General features: G+C 44.2%; 1 protein-coding gene across 1 annotated transcript in view; it reads right to left on the bottom strand.

Annotated features, from left to right (window-relative positions):
- Positions 1-25,022, bottom strand: part of LOC120570886 (microtubule-actin cross-linking factor 1-like) — a 124,751-nt gene that overhangs the window by 64,272 nt on the left and 35,457 nt on the right. Inside the window, 27 exon segments of the mRNA XM_039819503.1 lie at positions 21-209; positions 785-1,383; positions 1,722-1,998; positions 2,090-2,317; positions 2,829-3,028; positions 4,758-4,887; positions 5,219-5,457; positions 5,903-5,965; positions 6,930-7,041; positions 7,213-7,369; positions 9,005-9,171; positions 9,273-9,590; positions 9,728-9,927; positions 10,571-10,694; positions 10,987-11,160; positions 11,269-11,460; positions 12,685-12,852; positions 13,992-14,165; positions 14,255-14,434; positions 14,555-14,788; positions 15,024-15,173; positions 15,984-16,033; positions 16,036-16,270; positions 16,706-16,879; positions 17,000-17,215; positions 17,427-17,582; positions 17,681-23,848. Of these exon segments, the coding sequence (XP_039675437.1) occupies positions 21-209; positions 785-1,383; positions 1,722-1,998; positions 2,090-2,317; positions 2,829-3,028; positions 4,758-4,887; positions 5,219-5,457; positions 5,903-5,965; positions 6,930-7,041; positions 7,213-7,369; positions 9,005-9,171; positions 9,273-9,590; positions 9,728-9,927; positions 10,571-10,694; positions 10,987-11,160; positions 11,269-11,460; positions 12,685-12,852; positions 13,992-14,165; positions 14,255-14,434; positions 14,555-14,788; positions 15,024-15,173; positions 15,984-16,033; positions 16,036-16,270; positions 16,706-16,879; positions 17,000-17,215; positions 17,427-17,582; positions 17,681-23,848 (11,274 nt within the window).

Below are 25,022 nucleotides of genomic sequence, written 5' to 3'. Positions count from 1 at the left end.
AGTGACAGGTTTTTCAGTACCTGTGGTCCCAGAGCCTCCTGGACTTCAATCTGGTGCTTGGCAGCCTCTAGCCTTCTCTCTGCAGCCTGTCTGCCCTCTTCAAACTCCCTGAGGCGGCCTGCTAGCTCCTCCAGCTGGGAGGTGCAGCTGTGGAGCCTCTCGCTCAGTCCGTCCACCCTGCGGTTCAGCTGGGCCTTCTCATCTCGTACCTACAAGAAAATCAGCTTACATTATATTACACTCTCCTTTATTTACTTGAAGCTATAGTGCGTAGCTTCTGTCTCTGACGAATTCTAAGCAACGACAACAAAACTGTCGGCGCATCCACATGACACAAGCCTTCCGTGACAGCGCACACCACCCCCACCCCCGCTTCAGGCAGTTGCTTGTAACCAAAGAGGACACGGAGGATTAAAAAAACATGTTGGACTCCTCAGAAGAGGTCATTATTTTCCCTCACTTTTCTGCCCACGAAAGTCACAACCTTCTGAACATAGCTATACTGAGAAATACAGAGAGAGTTTGGGGGAGTCTTAATTAGCTTTGTATCAACTCATGATGCAATGGTTTGAATGTGATGGACGTTCTTTAATATAAAAAAGTTACGCTTTATTTTCTGACTTTTAAAGCACATACAATACTAAATTGCTAAGAAAAAAACACCTAAATTCCCAAAGCATAATAAATAAGCTATAAAGCATATTAAGACCATCGAGCAGGTGAAGCAACACATCCTGAAATACACACTTATAAATACTTAAATCAAAGACGAAAAACGATGTACCTCTTCCTCCCCGATGCAGCATTGTTCTAGCAGCTGATCTGCTGCAGTATTGAAGGCCTCGAAAAGAGGTTGTCGTCTTTCGAGGTCCAGTGATAGACCTCGAGCCTTCTGCAAGGCTTCGTCCAGGGCCGAAGAGTCCAGCGACGGCTGGATCTCTGCGGCTTTCTCGTCACACTCGGCTAACCACGGTACCAGCTCGGCCTTGTGCTGCTGGTAGCTTTCTGCTTTGCTCAGAGTGGTCTTCAGTCTGCTCTCTCTGTCTGAGATATTCTGGTTCAGCCCCTCCCAGTCCTGCTTCAAGGAGGCCAGGCGAGACTGCAGGACAGAGCGTTCGTCTCCGCCGGCGGGCAGGGTGGCGAGCAGTGACGCTCCCTCAGCCTGAAGCAGCTCGTAGGAGCCTCGCTGACTGGCGATCCCACGCTGGAGATCGTCGGTCTGTGCCAGCAGGGAGCGGATGGCCTCTGGCTGACAGGGCAGAGGGTCCGCGGAGGATTCTCTGGGATCCGCCTGCTTGTCGAGCCAGGAGCGCAACTCCTCAAACATCTGCTGGAACTGCTGGGTGGATGACAGGGCGGCCTGGAGCTGAGACAGACCGTCGGCTAGAGGGAAGAAAAGCAAGAGTGATCACAAAACATAAACAGTGAAAAACTATTTCAAACAGAGCAAAAAGTGGATTTGTCAGTAGTGTTTCTTGTAATCAAAACAATATTCCCATTACGGCTAAAGAGGGATTAAGTTTAAAAATGGGAATACTGTTTGACTACATCAAAACAATGTTAATAAATTCATCAAAGTGGACCATTATCTCTGTAGAGAAAATCACACTATCTGCACACAAGTCAAGCCTAAACATACCAAAACACTTAACAGAACATCGGGACATATTGAGACACACTAAAAGCACACTTAGTATATCAACCACATGAACGCCACAAACCTGCGCGCTCCTCTAAACTCTTCAGCGGCCCGCTGACACTCTCCAGTCGTTTACTCAGCTCTTCCTTCAGGTAGGGTTCAGCCACGATGGCGCTCAGCTCCTTGCAGAGCAACTCAGCCTCGGCGAGCTCAGTCCGCCGTCTCTCCAGCTCTGAGCGGATCTCTCCCGTTTCCTGCAGGCGACGTTTCAGCGCTTCGGGCTGGGCGCTCAGCGAGGCCTGGCCATCCAACCTCTCGCCCAGAGCAGAAACACTGGAGGAGAGCTCTCTGAGCAAGGCCTGGGCAGGAGAGGAGGAGGGTTAGAAAGGGATACCGTCATGGCGATCGTATAATATGATGAAACCGTACAGCCAATCTGCCTAGACCTACCTGGTATCGCTGGCTGGTTCCTTGGGCCTGGTCGATGTGGTCTGACCTCTGAGCCAGTCGGTTTGTTAGGTCCTCCCACTGCTGGGAGATGGAGCCCAGCTCAGATCGCACCTCCTCCAGGTCCTTGGGGTCCTGAGCAGAGTCACCAGTCTGGGAGAGGATTCCCTCGGCGGACTGAGTCAGCTGGTCAAACTGTGGTCGTCTGGTCTCAAACTCACGAAGCATGAACTTGAAGAAAGAGAAGAGGTGATAGCAAAAATATTCAGTGATGTGATCCGGAAATCAAATATCAGGTTTCTTTTAGCAAAGAAAAAAGAACTTCTCTTGACATCTCTAATAACTGTGGACTAATAGAATACCTACACATTAGTTTGGCATTTGGAATTTGAATTGTACCTTATATGTCTTAAAAATGCCAAGTCTAACAAATCTTTTAAAATAATCTTATAAAAAATTATCGTATCTTCATTATCAGCGTGCCTTCGTGATTGAAATGGATTTTAGTGTCAAAATAATAGACATCCAATCTAATGCATGAATTAAAAGAGTTTACCGTTCATTAAGCGCAGAAAATTATTAACACATACAGTATCAGTTGTTCTCAACATTCTGTCGTTTTCTTTGATGCATTTCTCCTCACGCTGGATTTTCTATCAAGATCACCACATTGTGTGCACGTACATGTACATGTACCTTTTGGTATTATCTCTGAGATTCTGTCTTCGGTCACATACAGTACCTGTGCTTGTTGTTTCTGTGTGTTGAGCATATTGGGGTCGATGCTCAGCGGTCCCAGCACACTCATCATCAGCTCCTTCTCTCTCAGCCACGGGCCCAGCTGACTGGCGGCTGAAGCAAAGCTGCCCAGCCTATCGGCACACGTCTCCAGCTCCATCTGCCTCTGGGTTGCAGTCTGATTGGCCGTCTGCCAGCGGGAGTCTGGGGAAATAAGCAATCGAAGCAGGAGTGGGTGATGCAAAATGTTGATGAATATGTGTGTGTGTGTGTGTGTGTGTGTGTGTATATATATATATATATATATATATATATTTTGGGTTGCAGGATGTCATACAGCATATTCATTGTTACACATTTTCTGTCTTGTTTCCTTGCTTTTCTTATAAGGGTGTTAACATTACATTAATGTCATACTGTACAGTACTGTAAATGAGGCTAATCAGAAATGATATCAGTGATGGTGATGAAACCAAACTTGATTTAATGTGAAGAAAACGGACATAACAATTAGACAATTGTCTTGCTCTGTCCCTCCTCTCACTTCTCTTGTCTCTTTCTCCCTCTCTGACTCATGTTCTGGGCATCCATCCGTGTGTGTGTGTGTGTGTGTGTGTGTGTGTGTGTCTGTGTGTGTGTTTGCATTCAGTCCACATGGCTTTGAAAAGGTATTATTAAAATATGAAATATAAAGGCTCCCTTGTTGGATTTCACCTTAAATATTTCTGTCTCGGTTACCTCATAGGAGGCCCTGGTGAAAAATATCAAGTATGCCAGCGAACAAATAGCTCTGACAGGAACACTTCCCACTCTCTCCCTGGATGATATTGATCTCTGTTCCCCGCCATCTCTAAGAAAAAATATTACAAATCCTGAGGCACTGTGCCGCTTTCGTTTAAAATGGTTTGCAAAAACACACCACAATAATAATGCCTAATCTTGTTTCCTTCTTTTCTCAGTTTTGAAGTGCCCCTTTTTACTGCAACTTTATTTATTTATTTATTTTTTTAAGCAAATTGAGAGGGTTGACATGGGCAAAATAATACTATCTAGTGTTTTACATTGTTGTTATATTGTAGTCTTAAGGTAAGAAGTTAGTTCCTCAATACAGTTCATTGTCATCCTTTGTTGGAAGGTTTGCCTGCAGCGATATCCGCGTGATGGCTTTCTTGCTAGAAGCCAAAAAGCATTTACAAATATATATTCATTGTGTCCCATAAGTATGTGGACTTGGACTTGCATTTGTATAGCGCCTTTTTAGTCCTCCGACCACTCAAAGCGCTCTACATTACATGCCACATTTACCCCATTCACACGCACATTCATACACTGATGCAATGCAAGGTGCCAATCTGCTAATCGGGATCTAATCTAATCATTCGAACACCGATGGCACAGCCTTCGGGAACAATTTGTTCAGAATCTTGCCCAAGGACACCCGCTCAACCTCCTGAGCCACAGCCGTCCCATATATCCAGCCTTTTGCACATGTATAATGTAAAAAAGAACCATTAACATCTACTCCAAATATTTTCATTAGCCCTTAAGCAAGCTCTTACAATACGACTATAAAAAAAATACAAACAAGACAGACATAAGGCGACATAAACTCACTGACTGTTCTCACAGATCACATTCCTCTAAATGGATGACTCTTTGAGCTCAGATCTCTGTATCACTAACTTATACATGTTACCTCCACAGGACTGCCTCGGGTTCTGACAAAATATACTATCTTCATAATAGCTCTTCCTTTACTTGTAACGTGGTGCTATAAGTACTGCAATTAGCCTTTACCCAAAATTCTAATCTAGTTTTTGCCTGTGGCCATCTGCATTAGTTGAGTCAGATTTCTAGTCAGTTTCTGTAAAATGTCGGTCTTATCATCTTGTCATATGTCCCTTACATATTTTTTGTCATCTGCAGCACCTACCTATCTCTTGCAGCTGCTGTCTCCAGGTGTCTGCCTCAGGAGAATCAGGATTGTCAGCGATCAGCTTCCTCAGCGTGCTCTTCAGCTCCTCTACCTTTCCAGAGTGGTCCGCCAGCTCTGAAAGCAGAGCCTAAAGAAGAAAGGGAAGAAGGCCGTGGCAGGACTTCAAACATCAACTTAAACTTAAACAAGAGACGCATTAAAATAAATTAGATAAAGCAAACATGAGTGTTGATGTGTGAGTTTGGATATAAGCAGATAAGACAATGTTTGTGTCAATTTGGGCACTACATTATCTGCTGCAATATTCAAAACTGAAAATGGAAAAAGTTTTTTTTTTGTTAGAAATCTGTTTTAGAAATGGGAAAAGATTATAATGTATACCAGGTGATTTTACTGTATGGTGTTCAGTGCTAATGCAGAAAAAGGGTGATAAAATGATGATAGGTAGATGGACCCACCTTGTTCTCCTCGGCCTGGGCGCGTACCACCTCAGGTTTGGAGGGGGAGGCGGTCTGTCCCTCTTTCAGGCTGTGCTCTCTGTCTGTCAGCCAGTTCTTCAGCTCATCGGTGCCCTGCCTGACCTTCTGCCTCAGCTCCAGCGAGGTCTTCTGGCGACCAAGGCGCTCCTTTAACTCCCCGCCCAGCGTGTCATATCGACCGTTTACATCAGATACGGCTACCTGGAGCTCCGTCAGGTCTGCGGGCACAATAGGAGCAGGGAGAAAATCGGAGGAGAGATTAGCAGCAGGGCAGACACAGGAATCAGATGCAAATCTTAATAGAATAAGTCGACAGATCTAGTTATAATAAGAACTACAGTTGTTATCAGCCCACAGGTGTGTAGTTCAGGTAGATCAGGACAGCCTAGATGAAGGGAGACCCTGATAAAAATGTGTGTTTTTTTTTATTCAACAAATTTGCCACTGACAGATGTTTTGCATGGACAGACAGCTGACAGAGACAGGACACTGGAAACAGTCAAACAGAAAGTAATCTCTCAAAGAGAAAACTATAAACACCAACATACAGTAGCTGAAGCACAATTCAATTGGTGTTCAAATTTATCTTAATAAATAAAAAGAGGAAGAGAGAGAGAGAGAGAGAGAGAGAGAGAGAGAGAGAGAGAGGGGGCTAGAGCTCACCTTTACAGGTGTGAATGCCATTGACACTGCTGGGACCGGCTGAGCCATTGATTTGAGGAGCACCTGGGAGAAAGACACACACCTGACTGAGACAGTGGCACTACAACACACTCATGCAAGCATGGTCACACACACAAAACAGGACCAGCGATTTACCAAAAATTGTGGACACATTTAAAGTTCTGACACAAACTTTCAACAGCACCAGGAAGCCTCACAAATACTTCAGAGCGCACAGCAGGAGAACTGGGGACGTTGCACAAAAGCCGTGAAAACTGACAAGAGTGGTGAGAAAGACATGGATCATACCCATAGTCTTTAACAACACAGATGTTTAATGGAAGAATCAAAAGCAACATTTATACAAACATCCATGTATGTAATAGCTGCTTTCTGATCCAATCATAAAAACCAACAAACCTTTCTGCTTCCTTTACATTTTATTTTGTAACTTAACATAAATTATATTTCATTCTGCCTTCCACAAAAAAAAAACAAAAAAAAAACATTAGCTTGCTTAGATTTAACCATGCACTTATGAACTGTATATAGGAACTACTAATCATGGGACTTTTAGAGGAGAAAGTAACTGGAGAAAGAAGGTCTTAGTTTGTGGTTAGGTTGTATTTCACTGCATTTTATTGCAAAGTTTCCTGCCTTTTTGGCCCTTGTGCAATTTAAAAAAACATGCAGATAACGTTTTGGATTATAATTATAAGATTATAAGAACATTATAATTGCTGTGACATTATCAAACCTGCCATGACAGCTTCGCCATGACAGCTTACCATAAGTAAATGAATTATTAATGCATAATGCCTTCTTCCCTGCTCCACTGTGTTCAGGATTTATTTTTCAGTTCTGTGTTTCTCTTGGGTCAAATCATTTTATGATTTTCTTCCTCCCACCTACATCATCTGTTAATGTCACCTCAGATCACTTACAGAGATGCTCTCAGAAGGAAAATAAGTCATTTAAACAGGGGGAGAGTTGATGTGTTCGGTGGCGTCTCCATCTTTGCTCTTACCAGTTTTGGTCTGAGGAGTGGTGATGTCGATGATGAGGGACTCCAGCTCTGAGCCCGTCTTGTTCAGCTCCTGAACTCTTGATCCCTGTGACTCCCAGTCATTTAGCAAGTCCTGAAGCAAAAAAAAGCATTTTGCTGAGTCATTGAGCTTTAAGAGCACGTGATATAGTCACTGGATTCAAACAGCATGTGCACTAAATGTTTCCCACCTGTTTAGGTAAAACCGGTGGATGCAGGGTTTTTGATTCATATTTTGTGTATTAATTATTACACACACACACACCTTGAGCTGCTGCACTCTCCTCTGCAGGCCCTCTGTGTTGAGGTTGGCCTCTTTGGACGGCAGCTGGTCCTGTGCTGTCTGAAGCCACCTGAGGAGAGAGCCAGAGAGGCCGCGGAACTGCAGCAGCTGCTGCTCGCAGGTCTGGATGGCAGCAAACCTGTGAGAGGACAACAGAGGAGGGCAGGGGGAGGAATCGAGCATGGTATGAAGAACAACAAGAGAAGGTAGGGAGCAGTGATTAAACGAGGACGAGGAGGAGTTGATAAGGAGGAGGAGATAAGGAAAAGGTGGAGAAGAAAAGAGGACAAGGTGAGGACAGAGCAGAGAAAATTCAGCTTTAAATCACATTTTTATGTTTTCAATGCAAAATAAAGCATTAGAACATTAGTCTCTCTTAAGATGTTCCTACATCATATTCTCTAAAAAAAAAAAATAATAATAATACCCAAAGCACTACTGATAGGGATTATTATTATTCAAGGTTCACTCTGGCCAGCATTAGCGCAGCCTTGACCTCCCTCTCTCTCTCTTGAGCTACGGCAGGAAAAGTGCTGACTGCCCGTAGACAAAACAGCCCTGAGAAGTCGTCTGGCATGGAGCAGTATCATTATCATGCTGCTATTTTCTCCCCCTCGGGATTCGAGGCTTGGAGTCATCCGAGTAGGCCGTTTATAGAACGGACAATGAGCCATGTCCACTCTGCTTATATTAGCACCCAGGCCTGCTCATCAGCTCACACTGGCCACACACATACACTAGACACACACACACACACAAACACACTGTACAGTAACCAACTGCTGTGAAACATCATGCAACACCGCAAATAATCCCCTACATGTACATCATGTACAGTATTTTCTATGAGTGCAACAAGGTTACTAAGATAACCTGCTGACAGCTGTGTTTTAGATTATAGATAAGTGACCACGTTCTTTTTCTTTTAATATCTGATCAGGACATGTCTAAATATGTCAATCCAACAGCCTATGTTGTTTGTTGTTCCGTGACTGGCTGACCAAACTCAAGTATAATCTAATATATCTGCACCAGGCAGATGGTATTTATAAATTCCCAGTCCCCCTCTGACAGGCTGAAATTACGTCAGACAGGGTAGGCATAGCAACTGGTGCTCCATGAAGGCTACAAATTTAGAAATCAAATTTTGGAAATGCCAGCAGCATAGTCACAGCAGAACCTGTCAGTGTTTTTTTTCTGTTTTGTTTTTTTTACAAGTAAGCCTATCATATTTAATCAAATCATCATTTCATTTCTGGCTCTAAAAGGTTTTCTGGTTTGTTTTCAGTTGAACTGGAATTGACCCTAGCCATATTTCAACATCAAAAACTATACAGCCTGATGATCTATAGATTCCTAACAGCTTTGCATTTGGTGCCCCCTTGTGTCATTTATGGTAAACTGCAGAATTCATAAGAAGGAATAAAACGATTTAGGCAGTTGAAATATTTTAAATTTTAAAGATAATTATTCCCATTACTCCCATTTTATATGTAATACATAATCAACCATGTTAAAGCCAAGAACATTGATTTGTATCTATTTTTGTTTTTCTATAAAAAAAAAAAGTTTCTGATGTTAAGCACTTTGGATACCTGCTGGTTGCTGTAAAGTGCTATATAAATACATTTTGATTTATTTTGAACTAGGACAAAAAAGGACAAAACCTTCCTCAGCAAAGTCATGTAAATTAAGGCCGATTGTTAAGACTCCACATTTATGGCCGAATACTACAAAAAGCCACTTCTAACATGTTATCAGTTAACATTTTTACCTTTTGTTGACATTGGCTTCCAGTTGGATGAACTCATCAGACACCCCTTTGACATTATCCAATAAGCTTTGAGTGTTATTGAAAGCTTTTGATTGGCTGAGCTCGGTGCCGAGGTTGCAGAAGGATTTCAGCTGGCCAGCTTCCTGCTCTAGCTCGGACCTGACCTCCTGAGAAAAGACACACAGGACAAAAGTGGTGAATAGACCGACAGTATAACTCAACTACTGATGCCCTGAGAGGCTTTGAGAAATCCTATAACTCTACGGACCTCAATGGTCTGCCTGTAGTCATCCACGCTGCGGTCTGGCTGGCCGGCGGGGCTCAGAGCCTTCAGTCGGCTCTGGGTGAAGACCTGGAGGTCAGTCCCCAGCCGCTCGTAGCTCTCCAGCCGGGGCAGCAGTCCTTTGAGCTCAGCTTCCCTCTCGGCCTGGCTAGCCTGTGCTGCAGCGTAGCGCTGGGTCAGTTCATCTAAAGCGCCCTGGAGGCCAGAGGCCGTGGAGGCGTCAGAGCTCTTAAGGAGTTTGGAAACAGAGTCTCGTGTTGCTTCCACGCTGCCCTGTCTGGACAGCAGCTCCTGGCGAAGTTTCTGGGGAAAGAAGAGGAGAAGTTGTGGTTAAATAAATTGAGAATGCAATCACCAGCAAGATTTTGTGGCCATTAAAGTTGTGCAATCATTCTATTCACTAAGGAAACCTGCAGAGTTTCCTCTGGGTTTGCTCCTACCTGGTTCTGTGTCAGGGCGTCTTGTACAGCCTGTGCGGAGGGCTCTACAGAACCAGGATTCAGAACCAGGTTGTCCAGCCAGCTCAGCAGACCCTTTAAGCCCTCCTGGACGCTGACCGACTGGGCCACAGCTGTCTGCAGCTGCTCGGCCCGTTCTGACACAGACGCAGAGAGGGAGCCGAACCTCTTCTCTAAACCATCTAAAAAGCAAAATAAAAACATGACCTTTATTCGTCATTTTTACATCGGTCCATTTACATTTGCTAAATGCAAACAGCATTCACAGCACAGCACTCACAAATGCACATTAGAGATGGCCCGATACCATTTTTTGCTTCCCGATACCGATCCCAATACCTCAACTTGCGTATCGCCCGATACCGAGTACCGATCCGATACCAGTGTGTCATATATTTTATTATGTTTTAACAACTGTATACTACTATCCCTGTATGGATGTAATATCATTTCTATCTTTGTTGTCTGTCTGGCTCAGGTTAAACTCTTTGTGAAACATGAACAAATACAAACAATGCACGCCACAGAACTTTCTTTTATTCTCCAGTTGGACAGTCTGTTATAACGGAAAAAGAACATAAATAAACTACTTTAACATAGATTTTCTTCAGGGCTTTATTACGTGGTATCGGATCGGTGCATTAACTCCGATCCAGATACCACGCTGGTATCGGTATCGGAACATCTCTAATGCACATTATGAATGTCCATTTGTGAGTGCTTGTTTTGACACTGAAAAATTCACAGACTGAGACAACAAACCCAGTCAGAGTCAGTGGTTTGTGGATAAGACTAAGGAGGGGCAGATTAAGTGAGATAAGTTACCTGCTGCACAGAGGATGTCAACAGCTTTTAGGGAAGGAGACTCATCTGTGCTGACCAGATCTCTTCCTGCTCTCTTCACCTTCTGCAGCTGCACCGAACGCTCAGCCAGCTCGTCCTGCAGCAGCTGAGGACAGATGACAGACTTGGAGTCAAAATTCAATGTCTACAGCTGAGAAGGAATTAAAAAAAAAAACCAAGACAATGTTTCCACATACTTTTCATTTTAGTGTTCCACTCCTTTTTTTCCAGACATTAATCTTTTTGAATCAATTTAAATTTTTGGTCAGAACTCAACATGATGTAGTGACTGGGAAAGGAGTCATGAATTACATTTTTCCAGTCTCCGGAAATCTTTTTCTGCCTTCTGCCTCATCTTATTGTTTTGTTTATCTCAATGTGTGCAATCTGGGCTTCACCTGTACTTGTCGTAGTGTGTTCTCCAGGTTCTGGGGGTCTGTCTCCCCACTGGGCTTGGCTATGCTTTGGTTCTGTTCCTGAGTGCTGAGCCAGGAGTGGAGGGAGACGACCTCATCCTGGTACTGCTGGTACCTCTCCAACAGGCCGGACAAACGGCCGCCCAACTCTGTTGACTGCACACAAAGAATGTCAAACATTTGTATGAATTCAAGACAAAATGCAATAACTAATTAATCAAGCACAATTGATAACCCTTTCTCAGAATGTCTTGTAACCCTCACCTTGGTGTGTAGGGTTGTGTATCTGTGGTTAGCATCCTGCAGTTTGTCAGTTACCAGCTGCTTGGTGTTGTCCAGAGCTGGGTCTGAACCACCAACTTGCTCCAGAGCTCCTTGTACAGAGTCCAGAACCTTTTGACCGGAGATGGAAACAAACCGCAGGTCTGCCTTGTGGCAAATTACATCTTCAGCAAGCTGGAAATACAGAGACATTTACAGGTCATTTGTGAACACATTCATACACGTACATTTAGTTAAAAACCTGAGTGTTAATGGAAAGCATGATCATGACCAGCAGGTCCTTAGTTCAAATGCCCAGAATAGCTAGGACAGGATATAAAACACTGCAAATCTGATATCAAGGGACTTTTAACAAGACAATTGCTTCAGTAGAGTTTCTCAGTGGCTCCCAGATGAGAATGTGTGAGTGTGAATCAGGGCATGTCAGGGCGTATGGATGGATGGAAACTGAGCATGGAAACTCAGTCTTCCATGGGTAATTAAAGGTGAAAAAAAAGCATAGTTGGTCAGTGTGTGTTTTTACTCCGCTACACTGGGCTCAGATGCAGTCAGTGATATTTCTGTAGAGCCACAGTGACAGCATTTTCAAACCTGCAGGGCAACTTGCCCCATTTACAGTACAGGCAAGGAAAGTAACAGCAGCAGCAGCAGCAGCAGTTTGAACCTGCAGATGTAGACGTTCTGATACTAAGGCCACGTAGTAACAATGACTCTTAAAACTGCTGTTTTTGAATATTTTGTAGAGCTGCTGAGTGTGTATGTGTCCAAGTTTTTTTAAAGATTTTTTTGTGGGACTTTTTTCCCTTTATTTTAGAGTGACAGTGGATAGACAGGAAAAGGTGGGAGAGAGATGGGGGATGACACGCAGCAAAGGGCCGCAGGTCGGATTCAAACCCGCACCGCTGCAAAGGCCTCAGCCTACATGGGGCGCACGCTCTTACTGGGTGAACTAGAGGTCGCCCCGTTTTTTGAAACTGTAAAAAATGTAAGTTGTTGTCTGTAGCATTCTTTTTTATCAATATTATGAAGAGTGCAGTGTTCACACTGTCCCAGGGGTGTGCTCTTACTTTCTTTGCAACACCATATTATACGACTGTGCTGCTATTCATTTTTTTTCCTGGGTGGCAACATCAACAACATGTCTCTCTCTATCTGCTGCTCTAAAGTGCTGCGGCTCTTTCTTCCCTGTGAGTGTCATAGGTTGTGTAAATTTGGTCTGACATGACTGAACAGCTCCCTCTTGTGGAACATCTGGAGCCTGTTCAATGGTAATGATAAACTCACACACTCATGTTTGTGAGTAAGCTAGGAGCTGCATATGTACATATTAAAAAAAGGTGAAATAATAACATAAAACAGTGAATAGATACATTTCCATTACGTTATTAACGTGCATACCTTTCTGTGCTCTTCCAGCCTGCCCTTCAGTCCTTGTGCATCGGTTTCTCCTTCCCCTAAGGAACAGAGCTCCTGTTCATTTTGTTCCAGCCAGGTACCCAGACTTCCATGTTCTTGGAGGAACTTCGTCAGCTCATCCTTCAGAGCCTCAGACTTCCTCAGACGGTCCTAGAAGAAATAGTTACAACAGTAACAGTCAGTTAACTAATTTATAAGAAAATAACAAGAAAAAAAAGTGAGAATATAATGGACTCATTTATCCCCATCACTTAAATTTAAAAAGGTGCATTGCCACATTTTGTTGACCATGTTGAATTTTATTCTCATAAAATTAAAATGAGAATCAGAGACCCCCATTGAGCTCATAAGACAGGTCAGGAGGACTTGCTGTAGACATAGTGTCGCATTGCCAGACCTGGGAGAAAAAACGTATTGGCATTTCTTTAAAGGTGCCCTGCCATACAAAACCGTTTTTCCTTGCATTTTTTAAAATATGTTAGGGTCCATATGTGTTTGTGTTATGTTGTGAATGTGAAAATGAACTGCTGCCTCTTCTGTCAGCTCTAGCCACTGAAAAGAAATAAGCAGAGAAATCATGCCAATTACAAAAGCTGGTCAGTCTGACATCATACTGCCTGAGCTCATTACTATTCATTAGATCGCCCAGTTGGGCTGGGTAAAGGATTCTGACAGCCAGGCTCTCATTGGCTAGCTGTTAGCCAATCAGATTCAAACAGCTTAGCTTGTTGAATATTAATGAGAACTGGCACAAATCGAGCTGAGTCTTCCTGTAATATTTCTATACCATGCTAGAATGGCTTGAAACAAGCTAACCAAGGCATTTTTTCCACAAAAAATGTCCATGGTAGAACTTCAGAAATTACCACAAATTAATGAAATACGTGTGGCAGGGCACCTTTAAACCAATCACAATCGTCTTGGGCGGTGCTACACGCCGGATAGAGCCACGGTGCCGCTGCAAAATAGCCTCGGGAAGGAACTTTGGTGAAACGTGTACTTTCAAAGGCTGTTTAAGTCGTGCAACAGAAAACTCAGATTGGACAGATAGTCTGGCTAGCTGTCTGGATTTACCCTGCAGAGGTCTGAGGAGCAGTTAACCATAGTCCTCAGAAATCCACCAGAGTTTAAAATTACAACACAAAGAAAGAGGAAGGTGACGGTCAACCGGCTGAAAAGAGGAACATCCAGAGGATTTTCCGGCGGCACCGGAGCAATACCGGAAGTGGAACATCGTGGATATAGACTGCTGTAGACTTAACATGCACATCAGTATTTATTTTGAGTACCTGGCAGCTCTGCAGCTTGTCCTGGTGCTGGGCCTGCAGCTGATCCAGGGCAGCTCGGAGACGCTGCTTCTCTTCGGGAGGAACAGTGGAGTCCGGTTGGTCCAGAAGGGAGCGAGTCGACTGTGTGATCTGGAGTAGCTGTGCCTGCTGAGACTGGAGCTGCTGAAGCTCCGTCTGGGAGAGAGGTCCAAAGTTATAGGTACTTGGTAACGTTGTACGATGCTTAAGTCAAAATGTGCTACACATAAAGTAGAGCTTCTAACCTGCAGCATCTCTGTGCGTGACATTAAAGCGCCCTCTGGCTGTGAGAATGTTGCATCAGTAAAATCTTGGGCCACTCCAGATCCAGCTCCTCTCCCGCCTGGTTGGTTAAGGGAGGACAACTCGTTCAGCAGAGAGTCTATCTGGCCTTGGGTCTCCTGGAGATCCTCCACAGCCTTTGCCTGACGGAGAGAAGAGGAAAAGAGGTTGAATACAAGAAAAAAAAAAATAATCACACAAGTAAACAATAAAAAAAAAAAAAATGGTACAATATGTATACCTATAACCACTCATCTTCTTACCCGTTGTGTGTTCTGCTGTACAGTTGTGTTGATGGCTGTGTCCAGCTTTGACAGTGACGTGTTTGCTGAATCTTTCAGGGCACTGTACTGCTCCTTCATTCTTGTTAGCGCCCCCTGGAGGTTCTCCCTCTCCTCTGGGCTCAGACTTCCTCCTCGGTCTGCCAGGAGCTCCTCCGCAGAGCGGATAGCCTCGGCGATGCCCTCCCCTTTGGTCTTGAGGTCCTTCTGTGCTTCCTGCAGAGCGAGGGGAAATTTGACTTGGTCAAAGAAGTAAAGATGTTCACCTAGCAAACAACACATGCAAGTATCCCCAACTATAGATGGGCTTGAGACAGTGAGGATGACCATGGCTTCTAAATACAGTGAGTTAAAATGTCAATATTAGATTAGAAAATAATAGTCGGCTGAATGTTCTTATTATTCATTTCACGTGGCCTACATTCTAGATGTGGAGATGACAGTTTCATACCTTGAGTCTTTTCTGCTTCTCTTGCAAGACGTTCACGTCACCTGACTCTGCTCCACCGATCTGACTGGCCAGCAAGCTGGCAGCTCCAGCCAACCACATGGTTAGGCCTTCTATTTTCTGAGAGCATTCAGCTTTCTGCTGTTGAACCACCTGAGAGAAATGAATGAGGAGAGAAGGAAGAAAAAAGACCCACAAAGAAAGACAATGTGAGGAAACGGATAATGACACGAGTAACAACTGAACTGGAAGAAGAAACAGGAACAGATCATTTTGCATTTTTGGTTTAACCACTTGTTTTTCTACTTCTTCGAATAAGGGCACACTAATTAACATTCTTGTGTTGAGCACACTTTGCCAAGCTTTGAGCAGTTTGTGTCCAGAGTTCACGCTTACACACACGCACGCACGCGCACACGTGCGCACACACACACACACACACACACACACACACACACACACGCACACACACAGATCACATCAACATGTTGGTCAAGCAACAACAAACAATAAAGAGAGAAATCAAACAAATATGTTTATTTGCTGTTTTTCCTCTTTCTCCACTGTATTTAGGTGAGACAAGAGAAAAAACAGTTAAGCGCTGTAGCCAGCGAGGCTTTTCTGCTATCAAATCTCTCTAGCCTTTACCGCCGTGACACAAGCGATTTCCTTCAGTGGCAATCTGGAACAGCAAGGCAAACAGGTTAATAAAACACATGTTATAGAGACATGCAGAGTAGCAAACACGCTTGCATAAAAAAAGCTGATGTAGTAGTAGTGAGGATGGTGATACTGTCCATGTTAAGTGGCAAAGCTTCCGCAACAAGAGCAGCAGTGGGTTGCTATCAAGCTATGAAATGATGAGAACAGGTTAAATAAGTGAAAATATAAAATATGGAACTAGTAATGAATTGAAAAAAAGCGGAATTCAAACCAATCCGACTCAATCATCTTTTTCCAAACCTCTCTCTCCCTCCCCCTTTTTTTTTTTTTCTTTTTTTTTTTTTTTTTTTCCTCTCTGCGCGCTGCCATTCCTCCTCCCTCTCTTTCTGCGCAGAGAGGGCATCGGCCCAGGCCTGGGCTTTGCCTGATGCTAAGTGGAAGGTCCTCTGGAGCTGCTGGAGCTTCCCCAGAAGCTGCCTGCTCTGCTCAGGGGCCAGGTCCTGGGCCCGCTCCGAGATGAACACCTGAATGTCAAAGGCAGTGTTGTTGACCTCACTGGAGCGAGCCACCAGAGAGGACTGGAGCTCCTTAAAGGAAAGAGAAAGAAAAGGGGTAAATTAGATATTCCTATAAAGCTGGTTTCACACCACCGTGCAGATACCGCCCTGACAACCGCCTACCTGCATTTTTAAAAGCGGTTCCTGCCGCCCGGTGGTTGTCGCCAGAAGTACAGCACGGGGTACAGAGCAGAATCTGTGCATGTTCATGTGGGCGGTAACCGCTTCTTACCCTACTGCCGCGATCAAACCTGCTTCCCCTCTAATGCCTTCCCCTCATTAAAATAATGGAGGCGGCGAGTTACAGGGCGGCGGTGTGAAAGCCGCTTATCCTTGTTTAAGTTAGCACTGAGTAATAGTCTTGCAAGTGTTACAAAATGTCTATGTTGAATCATAATACACTTTTATGCATTCCTTCAAAAAGGAGCATTATCAAAACATTTTTCTTTAGTTTGGACAACTTGCCTTGCAGAGATTCAGCTGCTGTGTGAGATGATCACGATTGTCATCTTTCTCTGTGGTCTCTATCTTTTCCATCCCCGCCATACCTCCATCCATCTGAGCCTCGGTCTCCATTAACCAAGAGAGCAGACTCTCCACTTGTCCTCCCAGTGACTTCTGCTCGGCTGTTACTGCCTCCTGAGAAAAATGACAGAGTGATTAAATTCAAACATCTACACTTAGAAAACATGTGAATAATGGTTCCAAGCCACTTCTACAACAAATGAGCAACCTTTCTTGTTTTTTCTAAACTCTTACCTTATAAGAGTCTCTATGGTCTCTTAGACTTTGCAGAATGTCCTCAGAAAGTGCTCTGGCAGCATCATACCCTCGAGCCAAGCTCCGCCTGTCCTTCTCCAGGGCCAATAGGAGCTGCGGAGGAACGTCTTTGGGTTGGGGCTTCAACAGCTCTTCAGCAGCCTTTACTTCCTTGTTGATCGCAGGCTCCAAGTCACGCAATTCAAGGTCCAGAGTCTGAGAGAGGGATAAGGTAAAGAAAACAAAAAGTGGTTTGTTAAGAGACTAATCCTTAAATCCGCTTTTGTGTCTCACACTGGAAACCAAATACACAACTTTCACAACTGAAACTGCAATAATAAAAATAAGCGTCATAAAAGCTACACTGGTGTGGGCTGCCGTCACATTAATATAACAGCATACCAGTTAAATATGTATATTCTTTCACCTCTGTCTGTCTGATGATGTCATCCAAGGCGATGAGGCTGCGGCCAACAGACTGCTGTTGCTGCTGTTTGAGTCGGACCTCAACGTGTCTTACCATGGAGACCAGGGCTACAATTTGCTGGTCGTGCTCTAAGCACTCCTGACGCATCAGTGATGACTGTGGGAATAGGAAAAAAATATGTGTATAAATGCATGCAGCAGATAATTTATTGTAAATACATCTATATCCTTCACAAATGATGTACTACTTCTTACCTTGCCAGTCGTGGATGTTGTCCCCTCTTTGTTTGACCCAATTTCTCGACTCTCCCCGACATCATCCTCTCCCTCACCCCAACTCTCAGAGGCTGTGTCAGACTCGGGGACTCCAGGTGATTCAGACTCAGTTGATGCATCTTCTGAGAGCGAAGGTGCTGATTCTGGAGACTCAACATGTTGCTGTTGGTCTTTTAAAGAGTTGGATTTGGGAACATTGGCGCTCTTATCTTCAGGTGGTTGGTGCCTTTTCTTCTTTTTACCTTTCCCTGCTGTTTTATCTGGTTGTGTGCCAGGAGCCATGGATCGAGCTGTGGGTTGGATGTCTGGTTTGCACGTGACGGCCTTGTGAGCAATGTCAGTGGATTCGCCAGCATTTGTGGTTTCTGAATGGGATTCTTCTTTCCCGATAGATGTAAGCCCTGCTAATTGTAAGGGTTCCTCAATGTGAGAACTGGGTTCTTCTGATTTACATAAATATGGTGGACTTCGTTGACTAGTCTCAGCTCCTTTAACATTAATTACAGAGGCCTCCATTGCAATTGCCTTCTCACCAACTAAAGGTCTGATGACACCACTGGCTGACTGACCATCAGTCAGAGCTGATTTTGCCATTGTAGATTCTGTGGTCATTTGTGTTGTTGTCACCTGAGAATCCACTTTTTCAGCAGTCGGTAATTTCTCAGAATCAGGCTCAGTTTTGTCGGTCACGTTTGAAGTCTTGGTCTTCTTGTTCTTCTTTCTTCGTTTACTCTGCTGGGTTTCTTTAGGCTGGACTGATGGAGCGGTTTCAATGTCTTCCTTTCCAGAACTCCTGTTCTCCTCTGTCTGAATCAAAGAAGTCTCCAATAGTTTGGTCTCCAAGTCCTCCTTGACAGAAGGTTTCTCCACAGTCTTGTCTTCTTTGACCCTCGTTAATTTCATTTCGTCTTCTTTGACGCTCACCTCTTCCTCACTCTCTTTTGGTGAACCACTGGGTCTCTTGACACCATCATCTTTGACATCATCACTCTTCCCTCCATCAGCCTTTGCAGGCAGAGTTTGTGCCTTTACAGTGGAGCCTTGACTCTCCTTCTTCCCCACCTCCTTGCGCAGTGCCTGCAGCTCCTCAGCAGCCTGCTTGTCACTCACCCCTTTTTCAAACACCTTTTTAAGAATGCTCTCTTTGGCTTTCAGTACCAAGGCTGCTTTCTCGTTGTTTGGTAAAGTAGATTTCTGAGGGAATTCTTGCTCCTTCCTTTCCTGACTGCTCTCTGGCTGTTCTGGTTGCTGAGAGACCGAAGCCTTCACTTCAACGTTCTCTTTCTGCTCCTCTCTTTTTATCTTCTCTCTCTTATCAACCTTTTCTGTATCCTTCGATAACGCAATTCTTAGCGCATCTTCCTCTGGCTCAATAGTATGTTCTGTGAATTTGAGAGTGGCAGGAACCGCTTCTTGTCCCGGTTTTACCAAATCACTTTCAGCCTCAACTTTCCTGTCAATCTTTGCTTCACTTCCTTCTCTGGGCTGTCCTGTGGAAGATGCCTGACCATGAATCTGTGATTTCTCGTATTTGTTTTGTGATGCAAGCTCATTTGTGACAACGTCAATGGCCTCAAGCTGCCCTTCAATATGTGCATCAGCTTGATCAATTTGAGATGGATGTTTTATCTCTGGAGGGTGTGGTTCTCTCTCTGCTTCTTTACTCTTTCCGTTCTTTTTATTCTTCCTCTTCTTCTTACTTTTGCTTTCTGTCTCTTTGGATGGAGAGGTCAATAACTGGTCTGACTGCTCAGAGCCAGTGCTAGATTTGATCTCAATCTTTAAAGGTTTCTCTTTCTCCACTCTATTACCCTTCTCGTCTACAGCATCATCTCTCTGTGCTGTCACATCACTCTTTCTAGATTTCTCTTCACTCAATTTCGACAATTCCGTGCCATCTTTGCTTTCTCTGTCCTCTCTAATCTCTGCTGCCACAAAACCTGTCTGGTTTCCATCTTCAGAATCAGGCTGAACCACTAATTTGCTGTCATCACCGGGTCTACACTCCTTTTTCCCAACCTTCACAGGTTCCCCATCTGATTTTAAATTAGCAGTTCCTTTTCTGACCACTTCCTGTGAATCTTTGTCAATATCATAGACATTTACCTGACCGGATTCTCCAACAACATCTTTGTAAACTTCCCCCTTTTGTTTATCATCAGTCTCACTCGCACCTATTTGCTTTTTCTCATCAAACTTATGCTTAGGAAGAGGCTCTGATTGACTGATGTCTGCCTGCGGTACTATCTCTTTTATGGTTTCCTGAATTCTTTTCTCAACATTAGTAGCAAACTTACACAAGAGGTCTATGGATTGGTCTGGCTCAATCAAAGCCTTTTCTGACACTGGTGCTTCTACTTTGTCCTCTTCTGTAGTAGTATCATACAACAGTGACTGATCTGATACTACAGATGTCAATGTCGTTCCATCGTCCTGCGTGATTCCTAAACCTTTCTTTGAAAGTGCAGCTCTTGAAGGCCCCTCAGTGTTTACGTCTGACCAGTCTGCTAGACTGTCTGGGCTTGACACTGACAATGTAACATCAGGGCTGTATGTACCATTTGATGAGGCAACAGGTGTAGAGCTACCTTCCTCGCCCTCCTTCTCCACAGAAGATAATCTCTCCTGGATCTCTGAAGCTACGTCACTGGAGATCAGTCCTTTTGCAATGGCATCATCAAGACTTGAGACATGTTGTCCAGTGGCAGGATCAACTAAGCCTCCTTTCAAAAACTGGTTGGTGGCTATAACCATGACCATATTGTCTTCAACTAACCCTCTTTCACAGGCTTCAGACAGGGGGAGCCTTTCTCCAGTACTAATATCAATGATCCCTCCACTGTCTGCCTGGCTTTGAAGCAGCCTCAATGCTGGAACTGGGTCCACTTGCTTTGACGCAACTGCCTCAGGAAGGGTCAAGTTGTCATTTGTTTGTTTACCTGGAATACCTCTGAATGGTTTCACCTCCAAGAAGCGTTTGCCTGTTTCAATATCTATCTTACCCTGATTTACAAGCTCAGAATAAGGCACAATGCGTGCAGTTTTGGGGTCAATTGCTCCTTGTGTTACAGTAGAGGAAGCCATGGCTTCACTGGCAATATTCCCATCCAGAAGACCCTTAGAAACTGCCTCTGTCAATGTCAATTTACATCCAGAGTCAGGGTCTAAAATGGCCCCTGTTGATGCCTGGAAAACAACAGCTTCTGGGTGAGATGAAGAGCTAACTTTTCCTTGGTAGATCCACTCTAGTTCTTCCAACCCAGGAGCAATGGACCGGTCCATTAGTCCTCTATCTACAGCATCAGGAACTGCCAGCCTCATCCCTGAAGCATGATGTATTATACCACCCTCAGCCACCTGCCTTGCCAATACCTGGTAAGCCTCCTTGGATTTAATTAACCCTTTCTGAATTGCTTGCTCCAGAGGAACGGGAGACTTGGACTCTGGGTCAATTACACCTTCCATCTGTAGCTGTAAACTGGCTTTAGTGAGGGCTGTTTTTGAATCTGTATCCTTTCCTTTGTATGCTTTCTCTAGTATCACCAGTTCTTCCCTTTGATCCTCCTCTATCAGTCCCAGGTTTGCCGCTAGAGTGACAGAGACTTTCTTATCCCTACGCAGGTCAACAATCCCCCCAGACGCCACCTGAGCTTCTAGAAGTCGAGCAGCGGTGTTAGGGTCGATCAACCCTGTCTGAGCTGCCTCCCTTACCCCGCAGATCTGCTTTTTCTCTACATCCACTACCCCTGCAAGGGTTTTATCTGACTTCAGGACACTCCACATTAGATCTTCATCTAGTAAACCCTCCTGCATAACATCCTCCATGCTAAGTGACTCACCGCTGCTGGCATCTAGGAAACCCCCAAACAAACCTGCCTGAGCCATTATTTTAACTGCCGTGTGGCCAGGGAGGACACCCTGGGCTACTGCCTCATCTGGGAGCAACTTTTCCCCTTCCTCTGTCATCAGACCTCCGTGTTTGAGCTCATGGACTAACCTCGCCAATTCAGCATCTTCCCCTTCCTTCTCCACTGCTGATTCAAGGCTATTCGTCTGAGGTTTAGTATGCTCCGAGTCAGTCTCTGTTAAAGGCATCTTTTGTTTGGTCCTTTCTGATTTAGTCTGGGAATGCTTTATATCTTTCCTATCATCAGATGGCGTTGATTCAACGTCATTAGATTTTGCATCCAGTTGGATGGGTTCTTTTAACATTGAGAGTTGTGTCGTAGCAGTTCTTCCATCTACTTTTTCGGTTTTACTTTCAGTCTCCTGGCCACTACTATCCCTGGGTTTGGATTCAGTTGCTACCAGCTTATTTGGGCCTTCAATGTTTTTAGCTGAAGCCATTAAACCTTCATGATTGGATAGTTCTTTCTTTTGAGCTTTTACTTTTGCATCTTTATCCACACCAATTTCATTTTTCGCTGCAAAGGCTAAATCACTCTCTACACTTACAGATGGTTTTTGCAGCAAATTGTTGTCCTTTGCTCCATCGTACCTATCTTCTAGACTACCTGTAACATTAATCTCAAATTCTTTGCATGGTGTAACTATATCTGAACTTTCTTCTTCAACCTCAGTTTGTTTGTCACTCATCTCTTTATCTGTCAAACTAAACTCTCTCACCATTTGCAACTCCCCCTGCTCATCTGTGGTCAAACTGCTTTGTGGGTCAACTTGGTCTCCATATAAAGAGTCTCCAGCAACCAGTTCAGTAGCTTTGACCAACTTCACCAACTCAGGATCTAGCAGCACCAATCGTTTTCCAGAATGAGCATCCACATAGCTTTGAGTCATGAGGTGAAACAGCAGCTTGTGTTTTGCTTGCTGTTCAGGATCCATTCCATGTGTTGATGTTGCATCCCAGACAAAGCCTGCTGGAGAAGAGGAAGGTGGAGGAGAGGATGGAGGTGGAGAGGAGCTGGTGGAACCCCAGCTCAAGCGGTTTAGAGATGGGGTGCCTGACTGGTTCATGCTGGAAAGAACATCTGGGATGTGGATGTCTTTGAGAAAACTGACCACACTGGGCTCAAGGGCCTTTTCAGCAGCCTGGTTTAGGGGCAGCACCTGGAGGGTTTCTGGGTTGTATAGAGCCCCAATGGCATGTCGCTGCCTTAGAATGTTCCTTGATAGCTCTCCTGAGATCACTCCTTGTTGAAGAGCCTCAACAATGGGCAGGAGTTCTCCGGATTCAGGCCAGAGTATTCCCCTGAAAGCCCAAAGAGACTCAAGGACCAACAGAGCCAAACGTGGAGAGAGAAGATCCCTGCGAATACTCTCTTCCAAATCCAGGCGTTCTCCACTGAAAGGGTCTAGAATTCCTCCATTTTGCAGCTGTCGTGCTAACATGGCACAGGCTAGATCCTGGTCCATAAGCCCATGACGAACAGCCTCATCAACTGTCAAACGGTGGCCAGACCGTGGGTCAGCAATACCACCGGCAAAGAGCTGAGCTTCAAGAAGTCGTACAGTAACTTTCCGATCAATCAGACCTTCCTGGACTGCGCGGAATATGCCAACTTTTCTTCCCGACCGGAGGCAGACCGTTCCTCCAGGTTGCTGTTTGACGGGGAGGAGAAGGAGACCGGAGATATCGTCGAGGACACAGCGCTGTTGTAACTCATATAGGTTTAATTTTTCAGCTGTGTTTGGATCAATCAGCTCTCTATGTTGTTGCCTTGACTGTAGTTTGTTGAGGGTTCTGGGAGACAAAAGTTTCATGTCGTCTGCTTGCTCCAAACTCATAACTTTTCCCATTGAGTTTTTCAGGCCTCCAGTGTTCATCTGAAGTTCTAAAATACGTAGTCCCACATCCTCTCTAATGAGCCCGAACTCAATGGCTCTAGCTACTGGCAATGCATTTTGTTTTTGGTCATCTGTAGACTTAGTATTTTCCACTAAGAGCAAGGCACTCTCTAGCTCAGAAAGGGACTGTCTGGTATGAGTGTCAATTAGGCCTTGAGCTAGACCTTGTTCCAGTGAAAGATTGAGAGGGGAGTCCGACTGGAGGAGCCCACCCATAATGAGCTGGGCCTCCAGAAGTACATGGCAGGTGTCCTGGTCAATAAGACCACGTTGGGCTGCTTGGAACACTGGGAATGTTTCCACTGTTCCCAGGTCAATTACTCCAGCAATGGCAATTTGGTTCTACAAAAAAAAAAGAAAACAAAATTACAGTTGACATTGGTTCTGGTAAAATTAAAGACCAATGTTGTATGGCACTTTAATACAACGAATAAATCATGTTATGTTACTATATTATCATATTATATATAGCATATTATGGGCAGAATCAGATGGTAGAATCAGAAAAAAAAGAGGAAAAAACCCACAACCAATTGCCACAAAAACATATTAACGGATATAAGTAACTGTTGGCATGTTAGTTATTGGTACATGTTAAGTTTTTGATTGGATTTTCACCATATTTCCATATCTCTATATGAAATAGCACTTTAATACTTACCACTGCTATTCTAAAACAAGCACTAAGCATGCAACAAAGCAACTAGAGAGAAAAAGGCAGAAAAGCCCTAGATAAAAGTAAGCAAAGACATATAAAAGAACACAGAAGTATTCAGAAAAAGAGGAGAATAAAATGTCTAGTTGGTAAGAGAGAAAGCGAGCACTACTTACCGTACGGGCTTGTCCCGTGGCACACACACACTAATGGGCCAGCTTATGGCTCGGCAGAGCGAGGCGCGACAGGTGAGAAGCTGGTTGTTAGCATTCTGCATGCCACTCTTCATTCTGACTCCTGACACTGCACTGACACTACATCCTCCTGCTGATCTTTAAACTTTAAACTGGCAATAGGCTCAGAAAATGTAACTATGAAACCTTTAAACAGAAACTGACAAGTGGTGGGCCGAATTATTTATATGACCATGTATCACAAGATTGTAAACACACATTATCATTGCCAATGATAATGTGTAACAGTGTTGACACCTCATGGTTTCCACTTAAACTAACTGAACAGTAACCTGGTTTTGCAGATGAAGTGGTTTTATAAATGTCCTGCTTTGTTTTCAATCTCTCATTCTGATTCTTGGCTCAGAGCTTGGATGTCCACAATTCTCCTTTGGCTGCTGTTAGTGGTTTTCAAGCAAAACGCTGGTTTAAAAGTTTCACACATTAATAGTATGCATTAGAACAAACACAAACAGTCTCATTCACACACACTCTTGTGATCTGGACACAACATGCTCAAATGGTGAAGTTTTTTTGTTGCATAGCTGGCCTCTGGTGCACTTGCACTATAAACCTCTAAAAGTGACTTTCAAAAACATCTATGCTTCAGTGAGTATTTCTTTTGTCA

The sequence above is a fragment of the Perca fluviatilis genome, chromosome 13 (assembly GCF_010015445.1).
Source record: "Perca fluviatilis chromosome 13, GENO_Pfluv_1.0, whole genome shotgun sequence".
NCBI lineage: Eukaryota > Metazoa > Chordata > Actinopteri > Perciformes > Percidae > Perca > Perca fluviatilis.
Note: the sequence above shows the minus strand (reverse complement) of the source record. Positions and strands in the feature narration are given on the sequence as shown.